A 12,988-nucleotide genomic window follows, 5' to 3' on the forward strand; every position below is an offset into this window, starting at 1 on the left:
GGAGCTGAGGGTCATTTCTAGGGAGCAAAGAGTAGCTACCATTTCCCAAGAGAGACCTGAAGTAACCCCTAAAGAACAGCTTGGGTTTCATTTCTGTTACCACTTAGAAGAACACACACTGGAAAAACACTGAAAGCCATACAAATGCAATAAAGCTTCCGCTGGTGTTTAGGCTGAATTTATGGTGGAAGATAGGCTCGCAGGACCGAGCCCAGGCCAGAATTCCTGACCATCTCTCCCTCCCTGATGCTAAAGGTGGCAGGAGCTTGGAGTGAAAAGGTGAGCCTGTCAGAAAGATGGCAGAAAGATTAAAAAGAGCCATGTGCATATTTGGGCACCACCCAGTTGCTGACTGTTGTCACGATAGCAGTGCCTGTCTGGAGAACACCAGACTCCATTCTCTAGCAGATGCGAAGATCTATGAGGGGCTATGTGATTTACAAAGAAGCAACTCTCAGGCCCACACATGGATATAGAAGATTAGTCCTGGAGCCATATTTCACTGTTTTCCTCAGTTTGCCCAAGTTCCTGGAGCCCAGGTTATCTTCAGTCTAAGAGTCTGTGATTTCACATGATGATCAACCATCAGTAACTGGAATCCAGTTTTCCCAGACCGTTCTTCTTTAGGGATGGAACATATGGGATTGGTATGTCACCACTTCCTTCTCTCACACTGGTGCCAGACATCAATAATCAATCACAGAACTCTTCCACTGAGCCAAAATGCAGACTTTTCATTTATTTGTTTAACAAATGTTTCTGAAGCGTCCTCTTAAGAGCTAGTTGCAGAGACAGAAAAACAGTAAAATATAAACCACACTGTAGGTCTACAGGTACCACATGCTAAGTGCCAAATAAAAGATAGTAGACAATGAGTATTATAGCCCAACTCCCCTTCTGAAATAGTATTTCAATTTCCTAGGACCCTGAAATTTCATTTTTAAAATTTCAGTGTTGTTGTACGTAGAGCAACACAACTATTTCTCGTAGATCTGAGATGAATTAATTTCAAAAACAGCTCACAAAGTACTATAAGAAATGCAGAAGTTGCTGTATGCCACCCACCAAGAAAGTGAGTCAAGGATGTTTGAACTGCTAGGTTCTTCTCCCTCAAATACCTCTCTGACCTACAAAAAATCCAGGTTGGAGTGGATCTGATTGCCATTTGGGGTGAAGTACACTGGATGCCATTTCAGCATCAAATTATTCAATCCGAAACACTTTGAAAATGCTGAAGAGTTGGGTTAGTCATAGTTTTCCCACCTGAATACAATGTGCATAATATTGCAGGATTTTTTTCCCCACTTTTCTGGTGGTGGAGACATTTGTGGAGCCTGTGGAAAATGATTTATTTGCTATTTGATGGACAGCCAACCAAGCAGACAGAGAGAGGGCTGCCATCCATTACATTTTCCTATCAGGAGCTCACCTGGAATTGTGTTCATACGTCTTTGAGGAGGCTGGATTGGGAGGGAAAGAGGAAAGAATCTTACCCTCTGAAGAAGATAGCTTACTCCTGAGTAGGAGAAGCCTGGATCCATGCCCTCTGGGATTTCGGGCCGTAGCTTTTAAGATCCAAAGAGGAGATGGAAGTCAAAAGGGCTGACAAGTGGTCTAGAGACAGACAAAATAATGATGGCTGGAATGCTCTTGTTCCAGAAGTGTAAATTGGAAACTGGCTGTAATCTCAGGCAGCCCTCTAGAACCTCATATACCCCAAGTTATCACCCATAAAGCCTAAAAGCAGGCAGGACTTATTCCTGTAAGCCCTTGGGATTACCAGATGTTTCCTTCCATGGTCAGTATCCTTTGGGTTGTCCACCCCTGTTTTTCCAGATCTCTGAGGCTCTCAGTTTGCAGTTGCAGGATTTTGTCTTTCTCCTTCTTGGATTGCTTCTGAAAAACTCAGGGTCTTTCTTCCTCAAAGTTTCAAAATCATAGCATCTTGTCCAGACTTACCTACCTAGCTTGGAACTTTGAGGAAGAATGATGGCTCTTTCCCCTCAATGTTCGGCCAGCCTTTCTATACAACAGTCCTTAGTACTGATACATCTACAAAATTAAACTCCAAGGATCCAAGCCTGCCACTGTTCTGCTCGTCCCTCCCCCACTTTCAGGTTCGTTTTGCCACTTTGGAAGCCATTTGGGGCTTCCCTGGTGGCTCAGCTGGTAAAGAATCCTCCTGCAATGCAGGAGACCTGGGTTCGATCCCTGGGTCAGGAAGGTCCCCTGAAGAAGGGAATGGCTACCCACTCCAGTATTCTTACCTGGAGAACCCCATGGACAGAGGGGCCTGGTGGGTGGCAGCGCATGGGGTCACAGTCACATACCACTGAGTGACTTTCACTTTCCCTTTCCCTTTTGCCCCTGTCAGTGGATCTCTGCTGCTGGCATGAAACAAATATTTTGAATTTTTGATTACTTTCACCCCTAGTCTTGGTGCCTTGCCTTCCATCTGCAATTTTTCTGAGAAAGTATTTGTGTTTATTCCCCCTCCAATCTACACTTGCAGGATTTGGCAGTAGGTCAGAGGAGTCCTTATTTCCATCACTTAAAGGACAACTGCTCCAGGACCACCACCCCCACCTCCAGAGTAGCAGTTAACAATAATAAAGCAGCTGACAGCTTTTCCTGATGTCCTGTGGTGCCATGCATTGACCTTAAACATGGTCACTTGTCATGATTTTAAAGGAGCCTTGGCTCCCAAAGCACAGCTTTGGGAATTTGTAGTTGTTGTTCAGTTGCTAAGTTCTGTCCGACTCTTTGTGACCCCTTGGACTGCAGCACGCCAGGCCTCCATGTCCCTCACTATCTCCCGAAGTTTGCTCAAGTTCATGTCCACTGAAGCAGTGATGCTATCCAACCATCTCATCCTCTGCTGCCTTCTTCTTTTGCCTTCAATCTTTACCAGCATTCTAGTATTCTTGCCGCGAGAACCCCCATGAACAGTATAAAAAGGCAAAAAGATTTGGGACTACAGCAGTGGGGATGGGTGTCTTTTATTCAAAAGAACAAGAATGCATGAACTTCATGACTTGGGGGAACAGGGTGCTAAATGACCACCTCCTCTGAGCCTAGCAGCCTGCAAGATCAAAAGGGTCTTTGTTTCCAAAGGTTTTTAGCAAAGTTTCCCACTGCCTTCTGTTTGAATGAGAGGCTGGGCAGAGGAAGACTCAGTGGCCAGTGAGCAGAGTGTGGAATTGAGACCTGCTTGAATTTTGCAACACACAGCATATTTCATCCCTCACATGACACAGCAGCAGCCTTCTGGAAGAGACAGTTTAGAATTCTTCTGCGTTCCAATCTTTTGTCCAATAGTGTTATCACTTCATTTCTGAGCGAGGTTCTGAATGCCAATGGTAGCTGGTATGGTCCAGGGATGGTTAAGAAGTTCTTTGCCAGGAAGTCAGCGTGGACAGGCAGGAGCAGCGCTGCATGAGTTCTTCAGCAGTCTCAGTGGACTTCTGACACCTCCTCTGAGACAGACTATGTGGCCGCTGTCCAGAGCCACTCACTCCAGCAGAAGGATTGAAGCTCACCTCGGTGACTCCCACTTCAAAGAACTGTTTTGAGGCCCTCCTGGACACAATCCTACCTGCTGGAACTTTTGCTGTCTTTTTAGCCCTTTGCCCACACACATCTGGATCACCTTGGCAGTTCCTGGGAGTATTAGTTGCTAAGTCATGTCTGACTCATTGTGATCCTATGGACTGTAGCCCACGAGGCTCCTCTGTGTACGGGATTCTCCAGGCAAGAATATTGGAGTGGTAGCCATGCTCTCCTCCAACAGCTCTTCTGGATCCAGGGATTGAACCCAGGTCTCCTACACGGCAGGCAGTTTCTATCACCGGGAATCCATGGTTATCTCTTGTTCCAATCACATCCATGGAGTCACTTAAAGCTGATGGATGCGAGGCAGAATCTTTTTTGACCCCCCAACCCCACCTCACCCCACATTTAAATACAGCTCTTTGTAGAGACCTATTTCTGATGTACTTAAAAGATTCATAAATATCTGGAAAGCTCTTTGACATTCTCTCAGACAATATTCTGTGCCTTTGGAAGGCTCTATTATACTCACTGAAAGCCAAGCTATGCATTTTTCTTTTTTACCTTGACTTTTCATAAAAGGTTATGCTGACGTAGATCTTTACTAACAAAAAAAAAAAAATCTTTCTGATGAAATCAGGATAAATAATTCCACACATCATCAAGTGGGGAAAAGGGCTTTGCATTGGTTTCCATGGAAATCTGAAGATGAAGTAAAGTAATAATTTCAAGGCAGAGCAGCTGAATTGAAGATAATGGTAAAAATAGTTTGATAAAGAAAATAGAATAAAGTAATCAAGAAGCCTCCAATCAATTATTCCTCTTTGTTTACTTTCCAGTGATTAATTTGTCTGCGTTTATTAACCTGATGAGATTAAGCAGACCTTCCTAGTGATTTATTTCGTAATTGTTTCCAAGGTTTGACATAAGCTGTGGAATTATTGAAGGTGGAGATTTAAATTCAATTACTCATGAAGCAGGTGGTGCCTCTCCTGAAAGAATATCTGGATTCACGGCCTTCCTATGCTAACATTATGAGTGAGAATTATTAATTCATCTGATAGTATCTCCCAAAGACTTTTAGAAGTCATTTGGCATCCACATACTTCACAAGTCAGCAGCTTCAGAACTGAACTCGAAGTACAGAGAACCCAGAGACAAATAAAGGATTTTATGTTAAAGACTTTTTTTTTTTTTTTTTTGGCCAGAGCCTCCCTGGGGCCCTGGGCTGTGGTGCTATCATGAATGGCATCCACCAGCTGAAGCTTTGAATGTCAGAAGAATAGCGTTCTTTGAATTTGACCAATGGTCCCCACTCTCTTTACCTTTGAAGGGCAGCTCTGGATAAGATCATGCTTTATTTTGACAGATGAGAGAGACAGAGAGACACACACACACACAGATTGAGAGATCAAGAGAGGCACCTTGAAAATCTTTAAATGAAATGAGAGAAATGAAATGACTAATTCATTTTTGTCTCTGTGGTCATGGTTGTATATCTTTTTCTATTCTTTCTGTGGGTATAGTAAGGATAAACAGGGTTCTCCAAACACTACTCCAGGCGCCAACTCTCCATCATCCGCAAAGGCCCGGAACACATCTAAGAATGGGAAGTAAGTGAAAAGTGCCCCCATGCACCTGACATAGCTGTCACAAAGCCATGTGCTGTCCTCATTTTGTCATTCATTCATATTCATTCAGAGATTTGTGGAATGCCTTCTGTGGGCTTCGCTTTGGGTTAGTCACTGGGGAATTTAAATGAGTGAGGCAGGTGTCAGGAATATTGGGTGCACGAAAGACTAAAGAAGGGAGGAGAGAGAGGGGAGCGTCAGGAGGTGACTTTGGAAAGAAAGCTTTTAGGGCTGATTGTGATGACGGCCAAGGACTTAGAGCAATGCAAGATTTGAACTGTACTTCTCAAAAAGTGAAGAAAGGAGAAGCAGCGGCACTGATCAATCATTTTATGATTTGTAAAATCCATGAAAATCTGTCTGATCCATACACTAAGATTTGGGGTGGATTTAGAAGAATCTGGAAAGCCATTCCATAACTGGCCTGGTTTAAGTGCATGTACATTGTGGCCATATCACTGATGTACATGATATGTGTATTCTTTTCCTGTGGACTGACCTGTACTTTGACCTACCGGAAACTGTCTTTTTGGTATTGCCAAAAACTTGGATTGGCTGAACATTTGGGATGTTAGATTTGCTCTTTGGGTTGATTCCATGAAACAATGTTGGCTGACCTCTCTCTCTGGCTTTAGCAGAGCATGGCAATTGGAGAGAGTGTGATCTCTTGCAGATAAGATATCTCCAAGTAGGTGCTCCCTTTTGAAAGTGGCTGCAGCCCTTTGGTGAATGACTCGGGTCCTCTTCTTGTAAGCCCTCTGTCTCAGAGCTGTCGGGCATTGTGACAGGCAGAAATACAGCCCGAAGGAGCACCCAGCCCGCATCCAGGAGAAGATGAAAGATGCCTTCGTCATGCTAAAAGCTCTAATCTAGCAATAAGCTATGTCACTACAAGAGCACAGCTTTGCTACGAAAGGTGAATTTGTAACGGTCACATATCTTATGTATTCAGCATTGGGCCGTAAATGCTGCAGTTTGATCTTATTTTCAATTCCCAAAGTGAAAGATCTATTGGCTGCCTTTTCCCCCCTCTTTTTCTCCTGAATACCATTTCAGGTTTGCATATAAAGTTGAATGTCTGCTATCCTGGAGAATATCAAAAGCAGTGGTGAAGACATAAGACGGCCTCTCAGAGCAGTTAGAACTCATTTCAGTTATTTATCGCTGAACACCACAATCAAAATGCTGTATAAATTATGAAGGAAGGGAATTGATGCACACACCCTCCAGCAGCTGTTTCCAAATTAGTCCCAATTCATCGTCAGCATGCGCCCACAGGTAACAGAGATGGCATTGGAGAATCACTCTGAACTCCATGCTTGCAGAAATGGCAGGCCCTGTCTGGGTATCTTGTACACACCTGTCCTGCTGACAACTGCAGGGCACAGTCTCCATTTATTAGACCCTGATGTATAATTAGGGATACTTGTGATTGCTGCTGTGCTTTGAAAGAGCCTTGTTTTGTGTCTTTAGGCTTTGTGGGAACCCAGACTCTTACCCTGTGAGTGAAGAGTCTCAGTGAGCCACAAAAGAGCAGTTGGTAGAATTGGAGTTCAGATGACATAGGGAACACGTACCTAATACCATTCCCGAGTTGTTAACATAGAGGCCAGCATAAATACGTTCTTAAGTAGATAAACACGATCTTATAGCCCACTTGCTGAATCTGGGCAGCTCCCAAGCTTCTGCCATGGTGAGGGCCTCCCTTCCTGCACATTCTGAGCTGGGTGTCTTTTGTCTCTCATGTATGTGACACCCAGATTGTGTGTGTTCTTGTCAATTCTTCATTCTTTGGTGGGGAGGGGGGTTATTGATGAAGAATAAAAAGTTCTCCAATAGACAGTATTCTCTTCAAGGCTATGTTTCAGGTTCTCTCTCTTATCTCCCATCAGTTGGCAGGAAGTTTGTTGGTTTTTTTTTAACTCTTTCTCTGTACATTTTCTCCTTCTCAGAAAATTTTTGTCAACAGCAGCAGTACTGACCTTCCATGAATATGGTGAGACTATCTGGTGGGGGGGTGTCATTTTCCCATACTTTCTAGAACAAAACAACGTCTGTCAGTGTGTTAGGAACACATGTTTTTATTGGTCAGAGAGAGTGGTTATTTCCTGGATTTGAGGGAGTGTGGTGGGGAAGGAGGGAGCTAGGTGGGTTTCTGCCCCAGCCCCGGGGTTTTCCCCATGGTGCCTTTTCACAATAGTCAGCATCTGGGGTGGGTGTTGTTCTGCTGGCTTTTCTCATGTTATTTGACGTAATAACAGGGAGACATGGAGCAGTTTTTAAGAGTTCCTCTGTGCTATTTTGAGGCCAGATACAGGCTGGGAGATAGAAGGTGTGTTCTTCTCTGAAAAGTAATTGGCCTCCTCTCTTTTGAAGACAAGTTAAGCTGCCTCAGATATACCTCACGACCCCAAATAATGACGACCAGTATGTGCTGAGTGGGTGATATGGGCCAACCTCTGTCCCCCAGCACTTGATACATTTTGTTTCATTAATTCTCACCTACCAAAAGCTCATGAAGTAGGCACTATTATTATTTCCATTTGATATATGAGGAAATGGAGGCTTGGAGAGGATATTGTATGCTTATATGGGGTCTTCCAATGAACAATTTTGGCATAACCCTTCCTTAGCACCAATAATAGTAATAATCATCACTAGAATCTATCAAACTTTGACACTGTGCCCTTGTGCTAGACCCTGAGCCACAGAGACAGATATAAGATACAATAGGTGCCCTCAAGGAACTCACAGTCTTCGCAGAGAGCAGAGGATGGCAGTGTGGTACCCACAGAGAAGCAGTCACAGAGCCTCCATTGGTGGACCCAACAGAGTCACCCCAACCAACGCCGAGGTCCAGGTGGAGAAGACATCATGTGCGGATATCAATGAAGGCTTCTGAGAAGTGACCCTTGAATCCTTTAATTGTCTCCATTTATCTCCCATGTGGCAAGGCAAGGGCAGAAGAGGAAAATGCAAATTAATCACTAAGATGGACAGAATCCTCTCATGTTGATGAAAACGAGTGAGAGTTGTGAATGAGGTCAAAGCTAAAACTGAATGACCAGTTGTGTCTTTTTTCCCAACCTCAATTCATTTGGGGCCAACCGACATGCAGTATAGCAGGCTTATTAGGTTAAGAAACCTACAGCTTAAAAGTTGTGTCATTCTGCTTGCTCAGTTTTATTGCCTGCATCTGAAGCTGGGTAGCCAGCCCTCTGTTTCAGGGAGGAACAGATGGAATGGGATATGTCTGAGCAGCAGAGCCAGACTACCCTGGCAGTGACTTTCAGGGAGGTATATGCAGTTTATTCTATGCTAACAGTGAGCCAAAATGACAGAACAAGAAAATAAAAAGCAGTTGCAGAGCCATACCACGGAGATCAGGAAGCATAGGTTTGGCAGAGGTTGATCAGAGACCAAACAGACCAGGCTGCCATATTTAATTTAGTTCCCTCTGCTAATGTGAGTCTGTTATTCTGTCCGATGCATCAGGCCACAGACAATCCCTTTGCCGATCCATTGGGTTATTCCCAACAAGCACTTAAACCATCAAGGCTGAGCATGCATGAAACCACAGGAGCTGTTATAGATTTTCTGTTTGTATCAGAACATGTTCACAGGTCACATGAAACCAACCCTTTTGTTGACCAGATAAGGGCTCAAGAAGAGTCAGTCACTTTCCCGGAGTCACGCATCTAATCAGCAGATGTCAGCCTAGAATCCTGGTATTCTAATACTTGTCCTGTGCTCTTTCTACTTCAGCGTATGCTGCAGTTCTCCCAAATAGCAAGGCACTTTGGTTAATCACACCCTCAAGGCTTGGAGCATAATCTCAGGATGTCCAGATGAGTGCTATGCCCTTCATACACCGCCATACCCATATTTGTGGATTCTGTCAGCCTCCATGAAAATGGAGACCTTGGGGAGAAACTGAAATCATTCCATTAAAAAAAAAAATGTAGCAGTAGTGATGATGAAAGGAAATAGCATGCACTTTTCAAATACTTCACTGTTTCTCCAAAGTACGATATTCTAGTTGTGTTTAGACAGTTACCCTTTCTCAGTATTACTGTTGAGCTATCTTGAGCCTTTAACACACCCCTTCATCAAGAAAGCAATAAAGAGAACTTGTAGATTACTATAGCTGTTTTTACTCAAGTCAGTCAACCAAGGCTGAGGGTGTGTGTGTGTGTGTGTGTGTGTGTGTGTGTGTGTGTGTAATATTCAGAGGCATCAATTTAAAAATTAGATTGTAGGCAGTTACAGATGATGCTGAATATCAATCAGTCCTCTCAGCCTGAGATGTTTTTCACATAGACACAGGGTATGGAAAGACAAGGACCAAGTTCAATTTGCAAATACTAGTGGAGGACATGAATATTACAGGACCAGGGCAGAGCACCCAAGCATGGTGCCTGGTAAAAGATACCATAAATGTTGGATTCAGTTCCATAAATGTCAGCTTAAATGAAGGAAACTGGAGAGGGAAGGAAGGATGCTAAAATGGAGGAAAGGGAGGACAGAAGGGGAATCTGAGACGGTTAAGTCACACCTGCTCACTGGACACATCTATCCAGAGCCAATCCTGGTAGCAGATACCACAGGAAGAGTGACTCCAACCTGTTTTTGCCAAACTGTCTCATAATGAACAGGCCTCTTTCAGCAGTCACTAGATGAGCACAGTCAGGAGCAGATAGCTTCATAAATAAACACACCAGTTCTTTGGTTTTCGTTGGCAGGACCCAAATGGAAAACTTTCCTGCTTTAGAATGAAGAGGCAAAGTCTTGGTTGTTCTGTGTGGATTCAGTGTGGTGCAGTTCTATGTTCAGATTGAGTTGTTTGCAGGTGGGTTACTAGTGTCCAAGTCCTGTGTACTATGATCTCATGATTATGTCATTTCCTCTCATTGAGAGCCATGTATTTCTTCTAAAACAGTAGGCTGTGACTACCGCCAAAACCTCTAGTTTTGCCTCTCTGTATGAAAGTGTGTGTGTGTGTATAGTTTCACTTCAAAATTGTGGTATGCTATATGAGTACAACAATCCAATGGCCAAGTATTTAACTTTTCAAATCATCGCTATAGTTCGATGCAATGATGATGTCAGTAATGCCTTAGTTTAGCTATTAGGCTAAGTCTAATATCACAAAGGTTTGTAGAAAACCAAAGCCCCAAACTCACTCACTCATTCTTTTTCTCTCCACCTACCCTCCCTGCCCCTCCCTCTCTGCTGTTGCTCCTTTGTAGAAAAAGACAAATGACAGAGACATAAGCTGATGTCAGAATGTATTTCTAAGAACAACATGGAGTGGAGTGTGCCTGAGAATCAGGACATTTGTAGCCTAATTGCCTTTTTCCTCCAATATCCCACATCCAGGATAGTGCAAGACCTTTGGTCACAACAAAAAGGTCAAATCTATCCAAGAAGGTATACTTATTAATAGGGCAGGAAGCTAATTAAAACATTTGAAAAGGACTTTTAATAACAAGGGGTCAATAGCACATAGGTTTGGCATACTTTGAGCTTTCACCTAGTGCCAACCAACTGTAGATGGGGCTGTTCAAAGAGCTCCTTAAATAAAACAGTCATGCAGTCTTGTGTGTATTTGAAAGGACATCAGCTATGGAGTCAGATGCACCTGGATGTGAATCCTGGCTCTATCACTGATTAACTTTGTACCTACCTCATTGGGCTATTGTGAGGATAAAATTATCATAATCTAAAAGTAAGGCTCTTCTAGTGTCTGGCACATGGCAACTGTTTAATAAATGTCAACTAGTGATTATGCTTGCTTCAGCTGCCAAAGTACTGCAGCTGGGGACAATGTGACCTGGCCAGTATGATCCTGACCAAATAAGAGCTCTGGTTATCTGCTTGCCAGCTCCAGAAATGGGGAAGCAGAAGCCTCAGCACCGCTAGCAATACATACATCATGCCCATAGAATTGAGACAAGAAAGTCCTGGACCATCCAGGAAGAAATAGTCCAGTCATGGAAATAGTTCCTAGTAGATACACCACCACATCTCTGTGATGGTTAATATACTAACTACCATCATGTTAATAAAACCCCCTAAGGATCTGACTGCTCTGGTTCTCCAGCTTAGTCAAGAAGAGGGTTCTGCTCATGAGCCTTTAGAAGGGAGGAGTCCTTTTTTCTCCCTTCTCGCCTGCCACACAAAATCACGGACTCCGCATGCTGCTCTCTAGAACAGGGGTCCTCGATAACTCTTCTTTTTCCTCTGTGGCTACATGGTGAGAACTCTCATTGGCACTGCTCTGGTGGAGCTCAGGTTACATCCACTTTCCAGGTGCTGGCTGGAATTCCACTCCTCTCTCACTTGAGAAGGCTTAGGGATGCAAGAAGGGTGATGTTCAACAAGAACTCCTCCACTTTCCTCCAAGTAACAAATCTCTGTCTCTCCATCACATTCCCTCTCTCTCTCTCTCTCTGGAACTCTTTCTCCCTCCCTCCATCCCTTCCTCCCTCCTCCCCGACCCGTCTATCTATCAGTACTCCATCTTGCCTTATACCCTAATATTTTTACTTTGGGCTCAGTTCTTTCTGACCTCAAGGAATTACAGAGCTTAAATCAATGGCATCTTCTAATGCCTCTAGGCCGAATCTGTTGTTTTTCACAACAAATAACCAATCAAGCATGGCCCACTATGGTTTGCAGTAGAAGAGCTGCAAACTCTAAGAGAGTATGGAAACACAGTGCTAGCCAAATAATTACTATGAATCAAACAACCTGGCTAAAAATCTGGAGTGTAGAAGCATTTAAAGGTAGAGAAGAAATTTTTAATTTGTTGAAGTCAATTTTTATTTTTTTTCTTTCCTGGATTATGATTTTGGTAGCGTATTTAAGAAAATATTTGCAGACCCCAAAATGCAAAATTTTTTTTTAACTATGACCTGCCTTCTGGGAGAAAGCGAGTATAATTCATTTATTATTATTTTTAATATCTATTTGTATTTATTTATTTGCTGCACTGGTCTTGGTTGCAGCATGTGGGATCTTTGATCTTCCTTGAGACATTATGGGATCTTTAGTTGCTGCTTGCAAACTATTAGTTGTGCACGTAGGATCTAGTTCCCTGACCAGGGTTCGAACCTGGCCCCCTGCACTGGAGCATGAAGTCTTAGCCACTGGACCACCAGAGAAGTTCCCACAGGAGTTTTCATCTATGTTTCCTTCTAGATAGTGTTATGATTTTGATTTTACATTTAGGGCAATTATGTAATTTAAGTTTTGGATATGGTGCAGGGTAAAGATCAAAGTTTTGTTTTTACATATGGATATCTAGTTGTTCAGGATAATTACCTTCATTTCCTTAGTGTTTCATTCTTTCGTTGGGTCAGAGGGAAAATGAATGGTGGAAATCTGAACATGCTTTGACCTTCTTTTCTAGTCTGTAAACGTAGGTTTTTGAATAATGCACATTCCAAAAGTAAAAGGTAATGTGAGTTATCATGGAAGGTGAGAGGTGGGAAACCAGTGTTGGAAGTTGATGTTAGAAATAATCATTGGATTTGGGAGTTCCCTAGTGGCCTGGTGGTTAGGATTCCACATTTTGACTGCCATGGCTTGGGTTCAGTCCCTGGTCAGGGACTGAGGTCCTGCAAGCTGCACAGTTTACCAGAGAAAAAGAGAGAGAGAGAGGAAAATAAATGTAACACTTCACATTCAAAACTTACATTCCCTGAAGCAGAGTTCTCAGGCCTTTCACTGTCCATTAAACCAGTGGGAGCTTTCTGCAATCCTATTGCCAGGATTCATCCCAGACCTGGAGACGGCAAGGCCAC

At 43.3% G+C, this 12,988-nt stretch overlaps 1 protein-coding gene across 2 annotated transcripts in view; it reads left to right on the forward strand.

Moving 5' to 3' along the window:
• HS6ST2 (heparan sulfate 6-O-sulfotransferase 2) overlaps positions 1-12,988 on the forward strand; it is a 354,205-nt gene that overhangs the window by 320,898 nt on the left and 20,319 nt on the right. Inside the window, exon 4 of one of the 2 annotated variants that reach the window (XM_018044214.1) lies at positions 5,076-5,162. The exons of the other annotated variant lie outside the window; for it this stretch is intronic. Coding sequence (XP_017899703.1) covers positions 5,076-5,162 — 87 coding nt within the window. The remainder of the gene's footprint in view (positions 1-5,075; positions 5,163-12,988) is intronic. 2 annotated transcript variants of the gene reach the window in all.

The sequence above is a fragment of the Capra hircus genome, assembly GCF_001704415.2.
Source record: "Capra hircus breed San Clemente chromosome X unlocalized genomic scaffold, ASM170441v1, whole genome shotgun sequence".
NCBI lineage: Eukaryota > Metazoa > Chordata > Mammalia > Artiodactyla > Bovidae > Capra > Capra hircus.